Source organism: Doryrhamphus excisus, chromosome 8, assembly GCF_030265055.1.
Source record: "Doryrhamphus excisus isolate RoL2022-K1 chromosome 8, RoL_Dexc_1.0, whole genome shotgun sequence".
NCBI classification, from domain to species: domain Eukaryota; kingdom Metazoa; phylum Chordata; class Actinopteri; order Syngnathiformes; family Syngnathidae; genus Doryrhamphus; species Doryrhamphus excisus.
In genome coordinates, this window is record NC_080473.1 from 12796463 (window position 1) to 12810000 (window position 13538).

The window sequence follows — 13538 nt, forward strand, 5'->3', positions numbered from 1 at the left end:
TTTTGGAATGTGGGAGGAAACCGGAGTACCCGGAGAAAACCCACGCATGCACGGGGAGAACATGCAAACTCCATACAGCGATGGCCGAGGGTGGAATGAACCCAGGTCTCCTAGCTGCGCTAACCACTAGACCGCCGTGCCGCCCTGTTTAGTCGTTTTTAGTCTAAAATGTTGTTTGTCTTATATGTGCCCTGTGATTGGCTGGTCACCAGTGCAGGGTGAACCCTGCCTTTCACGCTAAGCCACCTGGGATAGGCTCCAGCATACTCCCGCACTATAGAAAAAGAATGAAAATGTTTACTGAAGGGTATAGCATTAGTAGTTTGTTTAGTCTTTTATATACAGTAATGTTGTTACTTTTTTTTAACATTTTCTTTCAGTTTCCAGGTGTCACTTCACCTCTACAGCTTTCACTTTTCGTGCATTCCTTCCCTCATCTCACTCGCAAACACTCAGGGTTAAAAATAGCACGGTGGTGCATCAGGGTCCTGTACACACACACACACACAATGAATGTGTTTCTGCCTTATTTCAAATGCCCAATTCACTGTCACTGATGCATATGACCAGAGAAATACAAAAACAGGGGCTGTCACCATTCATCCTCTACAATGCACCAGTACCACTAGCAGCAAAACAATCATTTCTTTTTTGGTCACCCTCTCATGTGAAAAAGTTCCAGTTCATGAGAGAATTGATCCTTGGTCATTTCTGAGTTATTCTTGATCATCCTAAACATTTAACCTATACAATAACCTTTACTACCTTACATATAATTGTTTGAACCGATGATCTTGGAATCTGCAGTTGTTTACAAAAGCCTCTAAAACAGGGGTCTCAAACACGCGGCCCACGGGCCAAATGTGGGCCGCAGGACACTAGTTTGAGGCCCCCGCCTTGATATGAAAGTTTAATGTTAGTGCGGCCCGCGCAAGTTTGATATGGATGCTGTATGGTATCATGTACCCAGAAAAAATTATTACGTTTGATTAATGTTCATGTTAAAGGTTAAATAACTGTTAATAGTTATCCTCCCTATCCGTGTGGAAGTGGTACGTTTTTGGCTATTTAAGTTTAAAGGAAATAACTTGAAGGCTACCGTTTAGGTCGCTAGCTCTCTAGTTTGCGAGTTAGCATGTGTCTCAAGACCCTGCAGTTGCGCAATATGTTGTAAATAAAAAAATTATAAATGTGACTATAGTTGTGTTTTTTGTCATGTCTACAGGGCTCTAATAATGCTAATAATTTTAATCTGAAAAAAATAATTTGTCTACCCACCAACTATATGTGGTTTCTTGGGTTTTTATTATTTGCCGTTTTATTATTATAATTATTTATTTATTACTGATTGATTGATTTTCTTTATTCTTGATTTGTTTATTTATTTTTCATCTTATTTTGTGCAGAAAAATAAAAATTAAGATATTTGAGAACAGTGGAAAATGTTTCTGTTTTTAATAAATGCGTTTTTTGTTTTTTTTTGGAAAACCTGATGCGGCCCAGCCTTGCCCAGACCCTAGCTCCAGTGGCCCCCAGGTAAATTGAGTTTGAGACCCCTGCTCTAAAAGATGTCCCTAGCCTGTGTGAATATACACTTGTCCTTCTTAAATCTGCAATAAATGGCTGACAAGCTAATCATTTTATGCTGCCAAAGAGAAACAGTCGATCATGATTAATAATGAGAAGTCAATCGTGCTTGCCCTTGACAGGCTCAAAGACATTCCACATCAACCTTGAGCACCATATATTAAAAGATTTAAGTATACAGTATAAACTTGAAGCAGTATGTATGCTGTATTTCAATCTTGGGTAAATCAGCACATCAATAGCACAACAAAAGAAAATGCACAGCAGCACAGAGCTAATATTGTTAAACCTCACCTCCGTGCATTTAAGCACAGTATTAATATTTGTAAACAAGGATGAGGTGAAAGGAAGAATAGTAAATACATGTCTGTTTGTGTTGTTTGCATGAGACTTTTGAGTGCATTACGGAAATATCAATGCTTGGCGGCAACGTAGTTTTTATATATAGATTATTTTTCAAATAATCCCAACGGAAATCTGCGTACCCCACTTTGGGAACCTAGGTTTTAATGTTTATATGTATTACATGCCATGTATTACTGACAGAAAATCTGGTGAGATGATATCTGGGATGTAACATACTGGAAAACTGAGTAAATGAACAAATCGTAATGAGATAAATTAAGTCAAGGCTTTATATCATACTGCAAATACAGTATAAGCAATGGCTTGAAGGGATATTACCAACCCCGTGGTGCACAATTGTATGCACATGTACAGGGCCGTGCACACACACACACACACACACATACGCACTTGAACACATACTCTGGCCAATCACTGCCAAAAGCTGTGCCTCCTGCAGAGTTTTGACCTGCCATTCTGACACATTACAAAACAGAACAAATAAAACAAAAGAAGGACGGACCCTCATGTAAAATAAAAAAACATGTACACCACAGTAAACAAGAGACACAGAGGCTAACACAGACAGCGCTTCATGCAGAGCCAGCATTAAATACTTATGCACAGTGGAAAACAACAAAACAACACCAGGGCACGGGCACACAATCAACAGCACAGTGAAGAATCCTCCTGCAAGGAAAAGGTTAAAATATGTATATTCACACCAGAAGGGTAGAAACTAATTTTAGATATGGAAATTTGGGCAACAGCAAGAATATACACTGTGCGTGAAGCAGTGTGTGCAGTAATATAAAAATGAAAATGAAGCAGAAATTGCATACATCATTTGAAAACTTGAAAATGTTCAACTGGAAATGAGCAGGAGGGGATGTGGGGTCATAGAGTCGTCCTTCGCCACATTGCACTTCCAATTACATGTACTTGTTCCAAATATATTCATGAAGAGATTATTGCTGTTTTGTGGTTGAATATGGCCTATTATTAGTCAAAGAATATCATAAGCATATTTAAGAATGAAAATGGCTAAATGAACTAAAATACAAATATACTGTAAGGCATTAAGAAGGCACATTGAAAAAGGTGTTATGTAGTATTCTACACTGGTTACTACATGTCAGCATAATTCATGTAAATAAAGGGCATGTAATATTGTTATTATTTTGGTTTGTTATAATTATAATATGGGCTGCACGGTCACAAGTGGTTAGCGCACAGGCCACACAGCTAGGTTCGATTCCCCCCCTCGAGCATCTCATTCCAAAAACATGCTAGGTTAATTGGCGACTCCAAATTGTCCATAGGTATGAATGTGAGTGTGAATGGTTGTTTGTCTATATGTGCCCTGTGATTGGCTGGCCACCAGTCCATGTTGTACCCTGCCTCTCGCCCGAACACAGTTGGGATAGGTTCCACCATGTCCGCAACCCTCGTGAGGATAAGCGGTATAGGAAATGGATGGGTAATTATAATATGTTAAAAAAATGGAAATTTGTTTAGATTCTCACAATTAGGATAGTTTTTAAGTTAGTTAAGTTGCATGGTTTAAGTTGCATAACATATTTAAAATACTAAAATTGATTATAATAATTACTCAAACAATTACATCTTTTTACGTTAATGCTGCTGACCGAATGTCAAAGGAACTTTTTTAAGTAAAATACGTTGGATTTTATTTCTACAGTAGATTAATAATGCAAGCTATTTTGTGAGGTTAAAACAAAAAAAAACAACTAGCACTAACACAACGGCAAATAAAATCTCACCGATACACAAACACAGCAGACAACATATAATACCTACTTTTTCTAGGAGGGGTAGCCACGCTGTGACAAGATGAAGATTCTTTAAGCAAAGCCACTCTCCATTTCGGGAACACTCTCTGAGTGTAGCCAAGGCCACGTCGGCCTGTCCCTGACCCATCGAGATCTGAGCAGACAGAGAGACACACTCAGACAGGGTACCAAACAAAGGCAATGGAATAGAAAATTGGATTCTATTATGTATTTTCATCTTATCTGTGGTTAATTGACAGATAATGTGTTTTTTTTTTCTCTTATTTTTATTCTCCTCTGTAAGTCCAAGCATGAAATACTTACTAAGAACCAGTTTCTAATGTAAGGAAAATTCCCTGCTAATTTGAGATGACATTCCACAAATGGACTTGCTGGAATATGCAACACTCGTAACTCAAAGTGGATACGATGCACTAATTCGATCCGTCGTTTAATGTCTGCCGTCTACCTCGTGATACTGGTCCCGACCCACAGTGTCTGTGGCAAGTTCTGTGAGCTCCTGGGATGGGTCGGCTCCTGGTGAGGTGATGATCAGCACAGGTTCCCATTCCAGTGTCTCAGAGTATAGACGTCGTAGGTTCAGCGGAGGAGGAGAGAGTTCCTTCATACCTGAAGGAAAAATCAAAGAAAAGAAAGTCAAGTCAGGACAATTTTGTCGATTGTTCTGATTCACTAGAGATGTTATTTCAAGGCACTTTACACACTGAGCAGGTGGAGCATCATTAGTCCTCAAACATTAAACAACACCAACGGAACCCTCATGAACAAACAATTTGGAAGCGGAGGCAAGGTATAACTCTGAGGAGGAACCCTGGAACAGAACAGAGACTGTGATATAAAATGTGTTGGATTTATTTTATGTAAATTAAAGATATAATGAATGTAGGCTCAGGTGCATTGAGAGGGAAAAAAAAATGCATGTCGAAAATGCAAAAAATGTACTAGAAGCAAATGTAAATCGAAGCCGCGAGAGAAAGATTGGGGAAAAGTGATTCAGTCATGATAAATGTAGCAGTGGATCATCAACTGCAAGGCGAGGGAGGGTGGTCTACATTTGACACCGTCAGTGAGGAGAGCAGAGGTGATATGATAATGGAGAAAGAGAAAAGTGCCTGATAAGAGATAGTGAGATAAATTAGAGGCCTGATTCATTATGCAAACTGAGTAATGCCGCAAGCAGATGAGTCAACCTTGTGGCACAAGAATACCTTGTCAGCCCCCTGGTGCTGAGGCTCTTTGTCATACACCGTGTGTGTGTGTGTGTCTGTGTTTGTGTGTGTTTCCCACTGAGCATGGGGCTCTAATTCTGCTGTAATTTACTGAATCGCAAATCAGATAAGAGTGAATAGAGGCACACAAGCTGTGATACAGGAATCTATTAGAAATTCAGCTGTGAGTTCATTGACGCAAGTATCAGCCAAGTATCATACACTCACACACACACACAAAACCAATGTTCACTTCTGAGTACACATATCTCGGCAAATCTAACCATAAACAATCACCCAAAGTACGCCATGTATGTCATATGTCACGGCGTGTGGCAATATTGAATCACCATAGCAACAGGAAAAAAAAAAAAACATCTGACCACGTGGCTTGCAACGACACGGGGTATTTTCCACAGTATGCACTTGCACAAAGATGCACATCGCTAACTTTGATACTGTCAGCTAATCAGTATTCTTGCTGTAAACCGGCATCCTGGCCGTGAATTACAACATTCACCTTGATTTTTGGAACATGCAGTCATGGGGGGAAAAAAATGGCTTCTTGGTTTAAAAGCTTAGTGGAGGAAATTTCTCAAGCATACAAGCTTGTACAGTACCTGACTTTCTCAGCATAAGACGTTTTGAAAAAAAAAAAAAAAAGAACGCTATAATAATAAAAAGATTTGCATTTGATAGGTGTCCAATTGGATGGACGTCCAAGCTCGAAAATAAGACATCTCAAACAGATAATTTTGTGTGTGTGTGTATGTGTTATGCGAGACATGCCTGTGTGTGAGCAGTGGCCAGCCCTAGACTGAAGGGATTCGGGGAGATTAGTTGTAAGAGGATTACAGACCATGCCTCATTAGCATACCGATTTACTGCCAAAGACACAAAATGCACACACTGCTACGTTTGACGTTCCTGTTTTGCTGTCACTCCCTCATATATAGACACTACCCAAATACTGTCTGCAACTTCAATGGTGGAATGACTTGTGAAAGTATTTTAGGGGCCTTTCTCATAGTCCCACAACTTCACAGTCCAATAAGATCCGATATATGAGCTGTATTTGTGCTCATTTTGAGTTATACTGTTGAAGATGTAAGACAACGTCATCAAGGGAATGCACTGAGTTACTGTGAGCATTATTAAGCATTGCATTGTCAAACAATGAAGACAATCTGAGGCAAATCCACAACTCAACAGCGGCTCCGAACCTCAGAGACGCACTAAGCAGCCAAACAAACACTCTGATACACACAAGGATAAAGTGGCATTTCTTGTCCATGTTTTCACATATTTGATATATGATTCAGAAAAGCTTTGCTGGCGCAGTTGGAAGTGTGTGAGACAGATTATCTTAAGTCTCAATTGCACACAGGGCAGGTGTTGCAAGAGAAGTGGAATAAATTAGAGCACAGTGAAGGTGCTAAAAATCTATATGCTTTAATGAGGTGGCATCGCCTGCATGGAAAGATGGGCTCATAAGCAGAGAAGAAATAGGATGTCAACATACTGGCTAGAGAGTTTTGCCTGTTTTCAGTCTGAAGTTTCTATTTTAAAGCTGCAATCTGACACTGAAAGACAGAAAGATCTGATTTAATCTGCTTTGGACTCTAATGGTATTCCTGGTATACATGACAAAATTATTGTTGCAATTGCTAATGACCTATTTATGATATAAGAAAGCTCAACTAAAGATTCATTAAAATATATTAATCCATTCATCCAACTCAGGGTCATGGGTAAGATGGGTCAAATTGGGAAAAAGCTAGAGTAGACCTTGCAGCGGAACCAAAAAATATGACTATATTAAAGCACTTACCCAAGGCCTGCGAGGCAAAGGCTGTCATAGCACTCTGAAGTCGATCTGGTCTGACTGCTTGAACCAATAACAGCTGGAGGGAAGATGATAAAACGATAAACAGAGGATCAAAAACAAGAATACAGTCGATCCCTGCACAGTCGCAATGCACGGCTACACATATTCGCAGACTTATTGCAATAGAAATATCCCTTTTTTATTTAGATTTTTTTTCCCTCTGTAAATAGCGGGTGTTTTTGGTGCAGAAATATATTTAGGGATTGTTGCGTGTGAACAATAGCATTTGAAGAGGGTTCTGGAGCTGAATTGAATCGATTAACAGTCACTTCATTGCAAATGTTGATCCAAAATCATATGAGCTCATCAACGTGAAGCTACCAGGAGGGTTTGAGACATTTTTTATTTTTTATTTTTTTATTTTATTTTTCCATTTTGGGGGGATGGGGATAGCAATTATTCACATTATTCAGGCAGTGTTTTAAAAATGTAAAAATGATGCATTAGTTTTTACCTTTAATGCCGCTCCATGTTATTCACATTTTATGTCACACCATATGACCACACTCCAAAATCCAGTCTGTAATGTGATAGAATCGATCTGCCACATCCTGCCTGCTGCTACATTATGCAATTATTTTATTATAAGCTTGTGTATTGATGAAATGTAAAATCTTGCACAATGAATGTGTTCATCAAGTTCATTCCACATAGTCATTATGTGGCAAAGAGGAGACGGCAATATACTTTGTGTGTGTGAGTAGGCGTCTACCCATAACACATAAGTTGTGCCACTGTATTTTGAAATGAACATTGAATTTAATTGATAGCTGACCTGCTGAAAGGGAGTCATTTTCTTGGCAATGGTGGCTGGAATTTCCTGTTCACAATGTGAGCTCCGTGCGAAGGACATCCAAAGGTCTGAGTCATTCAAACACAGGGACTGATAGAGGGCTGTAAATGTAGCCTGAGGAAGATGGATGGCAGATGTTAAAAAGCACCAAAGAAAAGGTATAACATGAGCTGTGAGTTCAAATCCGAAACAATTTTTGATTGCAAATAGTAATATATCAATTTGTCACACATAAGTAGATATGTGTCATCTGCAGATATGTCACACACAAAGCCTTTTTAATTTGTGTTGAGTAGGGGTGTCACAAGATCGTGTGAGTTTAAAGCCTGGGATGGTAATAAATGAACAAATTAATGATACAATAAATGAAAATGAACTCCCCTAAATATACTGCTGTTAGCATTTCTTCTTCTATTGCTTTCAACAAGTTCACTCTGGCCTTGGCGTATTTCATTGATTCATTCATTTTCTACCGCTTATCCTCACAAGGGTCGCAGGGATGCTGGAGCCTATCCCAGCTGTCTTCGGGCGAGGACTGGTCACCAGTCAATCACAGGGCACATATAGACAAACAACCATTCCCACCCACATTCATACCTATGGACAATTTGGAGTCGCATTTGTTCCATAGAATAACGGCATGAACAGAGTGAGCCCTTATGTCAGTCATACAGTCTCTTTGTCTCGGTTTGTCTCGATTGCCATTTCAATCTTGTGTATCGTCTTTTCTCGTGACAACTCTAGTGTTCAATTTTTACCTTGTAAACTGCTACTGATCGATGTCTCTCCTGATCAATCCAGGATGGGAATTCCTGAGAGTGCAACAAGGGAAAGAAAAGGTTATTGGAACAGTCTATTGTTTTCTACTAATTGCAGAAAAAAAAAACCTCTTACCTCGTGTTTAAACATTTCCCCAACAATGGAGCCAATGAAGACATCCCATTCCTAAAGAATATATTTTCGACAAGTTCATAAAGTAAAGTAGGTTCTGCATTGAAACTACAGTACTGACAAAAAGTAAACTGATAATGTGCATACTCACATTCTCCTTAAAGAGCTCGGGATACATGCCCTTGGCAAAGTGCATTGCAAACATTAACTGGTCAACCTGACAGATACAATGAATTATGTATGTTAAATTCTGAAAAGATGAAAAAATGAAAAGATGTACATTTTTTGAGAGAATGCATGCTATGTCGAATGAGGATTCATTTTGAATTTTCACTAAATTTTTATTCCAATCATTGAGGAACAGACTAGCCCAGGGGTGGGCAAACTAGCCAGCCAGTTGCTTTCTAAGTATTTCAACATGGATCATACGAGCTGGCAACATGACTTGCAAGTCTTATTCAGAAAAAAACCCCAACAAAACTGTAAAATTCAATTTCGTAGTTTAGTCTGATGTTTAAAGTGCTCATGAAAAAAGGGACATGAGAACATACAGCAGATCGTATGACACTTTTACAGATAGAATTAGACAAATAATCAAGGCAAATTCATTCATTCATTCATTCATTTTCTACTGCTGAGGCGGGTACACCCTGGACTGGTCGCCAGCCAATCACAGGGTACATATAGACAAACAACCATTCACATTCACATTCATACCTATGGACAATTTGGAGTCGCCAATTAACCTAGCATGTTTTTGGAATGTGGGAGGAAACCGGAGTACCCGGTGAAAACCCACGCATGCACGGGGAGAACATGCAAACTCCACACAGAGATGGCCGAGGGTGGAATTGAACTCGGGTCTCCTAGCTATGAGGCCTGCGCGCTAACCACATGGTCACCGTGCAGTCAAGGCAAATTATAAGCGTTAAACATAGTGTATGTTTGTGTATTAAATATATGTTCTATTAAATATATGTTGTCCCCGGGACAATTTTGTTAACTCAACGTGGCCCACGAGTCAAAATGTTTGCCCACCCCTGGACTAGCCTGATGGGACAGTGATACTGATGTACATATCTCCAGGTAAAATAAGGCCCTCCATAGTTACACAATCTGATGAGATGTATCAAAATGCTACCTTTACAAAGATAATGCTCATTTTTGATTGACACTGACAAAATATTGTGGCCAGTAAGTGAATTTTCTTGCATATTTGTTTGTTCACATCATAAGGAATACAACCATGGAGACAAAAACATATGAAGACAAAAACAATTCAATCATTCACAGCATGAGCACAGTGCTAGTCAATACTGCTTGTGTCTCTTTGAGATATATTTACCACTTGTTCAATGATAATACCGGGTCAACTGTGTTTGTACATACATTCAATTTTCCATTCAAATGAACAGTCTTTTCTGGAGTGCAAATATACGGTATGTATTACCTTGAAAAGTGAGCGGCAGACGTATTCATACACCATATTCTTCAAGCTTGCTTCCAAAGCAGCAATCCTGTCTTCAGTATTCTCTACGTCCTGCAATATACACAAACAATGAGTACATTGTGAGAAAATAAGAATCACTTAAAAAGAGTGGTTAACGCACAAGCCACACAGCTAGGAGACCCAGGTTTGATTCCCTCTGTGTGGAGTTTGCGTGTTCTCCCCGTGTGTGGGTTTTCTCCAGGTACTCCGGTTTCCTCCCACATTCCAAAAACATGCTAGGTTAATTGGCGACTCCAAATTGTCCATAGGTATGAATGTGAGTGTGAATGGTTGTTTGTCTATATGTGCCCTGTGAATGGCTGGCGACCAGTCCAGGGTGAACCCCGCCTCTTGCCGTCAGCTGGGATAGACTGCAGCATACCCCCACGACCCTTGTGAGGATATAAGGGGTATAAAAAATTAAGTATGAATGAATTATCTGTGCTTGGATACAGTTTTGCCACTTTGAAGAGCTGTGTTATTATTTAAGATGCTTTGCACTATTCATTTATTGTGTATTACTGATCGGACTGAAGGTTAAGACTTGTGTGCTTTCATTGTTGTACTTCAGATCGATACATACAGTAGATGGATGTTTATTGTCATTGCACACAGTATACAATAACAACTTAGTTTGGTGACTCCACTTGCATTTATAGCAACATTAAGACATGTTAAAACTGAAATGTTCCAAATGTAACACATATAAAAATATAAATATAAAATATAAAATGTTAAATATCAATCCCATCAAACAAGAAGATGTTCATTCTAATTCATATCCCACAAACCATCTGCTTCACATGGAAATTAAACACAGAAAACAGCCAAATAGTACAAAAAGGAGAATCTACCAAAACGGTATTTTAGTATTCTAACCACACCCGCTGAAAAAAACACACACACAAACACATGCATGCTTGTGGTGACCAGTTGTTGCCTGCTGATGTTCTTGGATGAGAGCACCGCATCAAACAACACACACGGGAATTGGACAAATTTGTGCAATATGTTTAACCCCATGATGATGGCATGTATTTTGTGGTTATCACAGTAGGTTTAGAGTTCATATGGAGGAGTCATTATCTATAATGATTCCTAACAGGCCATACTGCAATCTAAACTAGCTTACTGAGAAGAAAGAACATCTAAATCAGGGGTCTCAAACACACGGCCCGCAGGCCAAATGTGGCCCGCAGGACACTAGATTGAGGCCCCCGCCTTGATATGAAAGTTTAATGTTAGTGTGCCCCGCGCAAGTTTGATATGGATGCTGTATGGTATCATGTACCCAGAAAAAATTATTACGTTTGATTAATGTTCATGTTAAAGGTTAAATAACTGTTAATAGTTATCCTCCCTATCCGTGTGGAAGTGGTAAGTTTTTGGCTATTTAAGTTTAAAGGAAATAACTTGAAGGTCGCTAGCTCTCTAGTTTGCGAGTTAGCTTGTGTCTCAAGACTCTGCAGTTGCGCAATAAGTTGTAAATAAAAATAGTATAAATGTGACTATAGTCGTGTTTTATCATGTCTACAGGGCTCTAATAATGCTTTGTTAATTTTAATCTGAAAAAAATAATTTGTCTACCCACCAACTATATGTGGTTTCTTAAGTTTTTATTATTTGCCGTTTTATTGTTATTATTATATTTATTTATTTATTACTGATTGATTTTCTTTATTCTTGATTTGTTTATTTAATTTCCATCTTATTTTGTGTAGAAAAATAAAAAGTAAGATATTTGAGAACAGTGGAATGTTTTATCAGAGCTTTTCTTGTAGAAAATCGAAACCAAGGCAAAGTTTATTCATTTTTCTGTTTTTAATAAATGCGTTTTTTTTTTGTTTTTTTTTGTTTTTTTTTTTTAAAACCTGATGCGGCCCAGTCTCACCCAGACCCAAGCTCCAGTGGCCCCCAAGTAAATTGAGTTTGACACCCCTGATCTAAATTAAGCCTACCTGCCATATCTATAACGTCTGACTATAACCTTCATTGCCTAAAAAATAATTACAATGCATTAAGATCAAGCTAATAATATGTCGTCATGCACTTACAGTGCATGTCCCTTTAACGTTAATGTAATATTACATTGTTGTTATAGTACAGGTGGTCCTTGTGTTACGGTGTTTTGTCACTCTCAGAAATCAATTAAAATCTTAATTTTGGTCGACTCACTATGTATAAACTACTAACAGCATGTACTAACAGCGTGTAGCCTCATTCGTAGCCACACGGAGTGGATAACATCGCTTATTAATTTACTTTTTTCACTTCAATATGTCTCCCAATTCTAAAGCAGGCTCTTCTGGTGGAAATGTGCCAAGGAAAAGAAAAGCCGTCACGTCCTTGTGGCTGGCATACATTTTATTTATCATACGGTTTAATTGATTTATTGATTATCATGGCAGGCCTAATTGAAGATAAAGATGAAATAAACATGTTGAAGTATTTGCTCCTATGAAAGCAACAGTAACAACTAAGCAGCAGAGTGGTCTTATCATTAGCTGGGAAACCAGAATCTCCCAGTGAGCCTTATTATGATTCAGGAGAAAGCTAAAAGATTGTTTTCTGTGTTCTTATATTTCCTCCTCCCAATAAGTCACGGGAATAAAAAGGAATCGCCTCTCTTTTTTTTTATTAGTGCTGCATTAAATTCTTGTTTTTAATCTTTTTATTGCTGTATTGTACATGTCCTTTGTATTAAGCTTTAACAACAAAATTCTAAAATATAATACTTTGTGTACTAAAACATTCTGAACATTTATGAAACTATATAACAACGTGTGTAACTTTTGGAGATAGATCATTGATAAACATGATAAATACAATAGTCGGTGATGAGCTATAGGGAGCAATTTCATGAAAATGGTAGAATTCATGGATAAATGTCCTGGTTCAATTGGAATTGAACCAGTTCTACTCATCCTGCTGTTCGGATTTTGGCACTGATAATCAACAGCATGTCGCCATTCTTCAAACAGGATGTTCTCAGAGGGATTTAGCCTCTATGCTGTGTGTCACAGAGTGTCATAGTGTCATCAGCAGGTTGAAAGACAAAGAAGTGTCCACATCCCACCCTGATTCAGCGTGCTAGACGACCTGCAAAGGTACCTGATCATCCCATTTGGCACGGGTATCATCATGGGCCTGGGAGCATTTACACTGGATGCGGGACCAGGAGGCCTTAGTACGGTTTTCTGATGAAAGTCGATTAGCATTTTGTGGAAATTGACTATTGCAGTCGGGTCTAGAGCCAACTAACCAAATGAGGAACGACTGTAACATCATGAATCCAATCATTGAATGTGACTAGTATACTGTCTATTGTACATATACTACTACCGCTGTATAAATGTACAGTTATACCCACAAAATATTTACATTTCTAATTATCCCAAAAAAACCCTTTGTAGTTTTTACCAAGACTTATGGGAAATCGACTTTTTTGTGAACACACATAGCAGTATCCGTACTTTTCTATTAAGGGTTCTATAAAGTTATTCTGAAGGATTGGAGTGAAGTG

At 38.6% G+C, this 13538-nt stretch overlaps 1 protein-coding gene across 4 annotated transcripts in view; it reads right to left on the bottom strand.

The window, feature by feature from the left end:
- LOC131134618 (cytoplasmic dynein 2 heavy chain 1) overlaps window positions 1-13538 on the bottom strand; it is a 68087-nt gene that overhangs the window by 14387 nt on the left and 40162 nt on the right. For all 4 annotated transcript variants that reach the window (XM_058080102.1, XM_058080101.1, XM_058080103.1 and 1 more), the window contains 8 exons: window positions 9977-10066; window positions 8678-8743; window positions 8530-8580; window positions 8394-8447; window positions 7618-7749; window positions 6786-6858; window positions 4195-4355; window positions 3754-3879 (listed from right to left, as the gene is read on the bottom strand). In XM_058080102.1, coding sequence (XP_057936085.1) covers window positions 3754-3879; window positions 4195-4355; window positions 6786-6858; window positions 7618-7749; window positions 8394-8447; window positions 8530-8580; window positions 8678-8743; window positions 9977-10066 — 753 coding nt within the window. The remainder of the gene's footprint in view (window positions 1-3753; window positions 3880-4194; window positions 4356-6785; window positions 6859-7617; window positions 7750-8393; window positions 8448-8529; window positions 8581-8677; window positions 8744-9976; window positions 10067-13538) is intronic.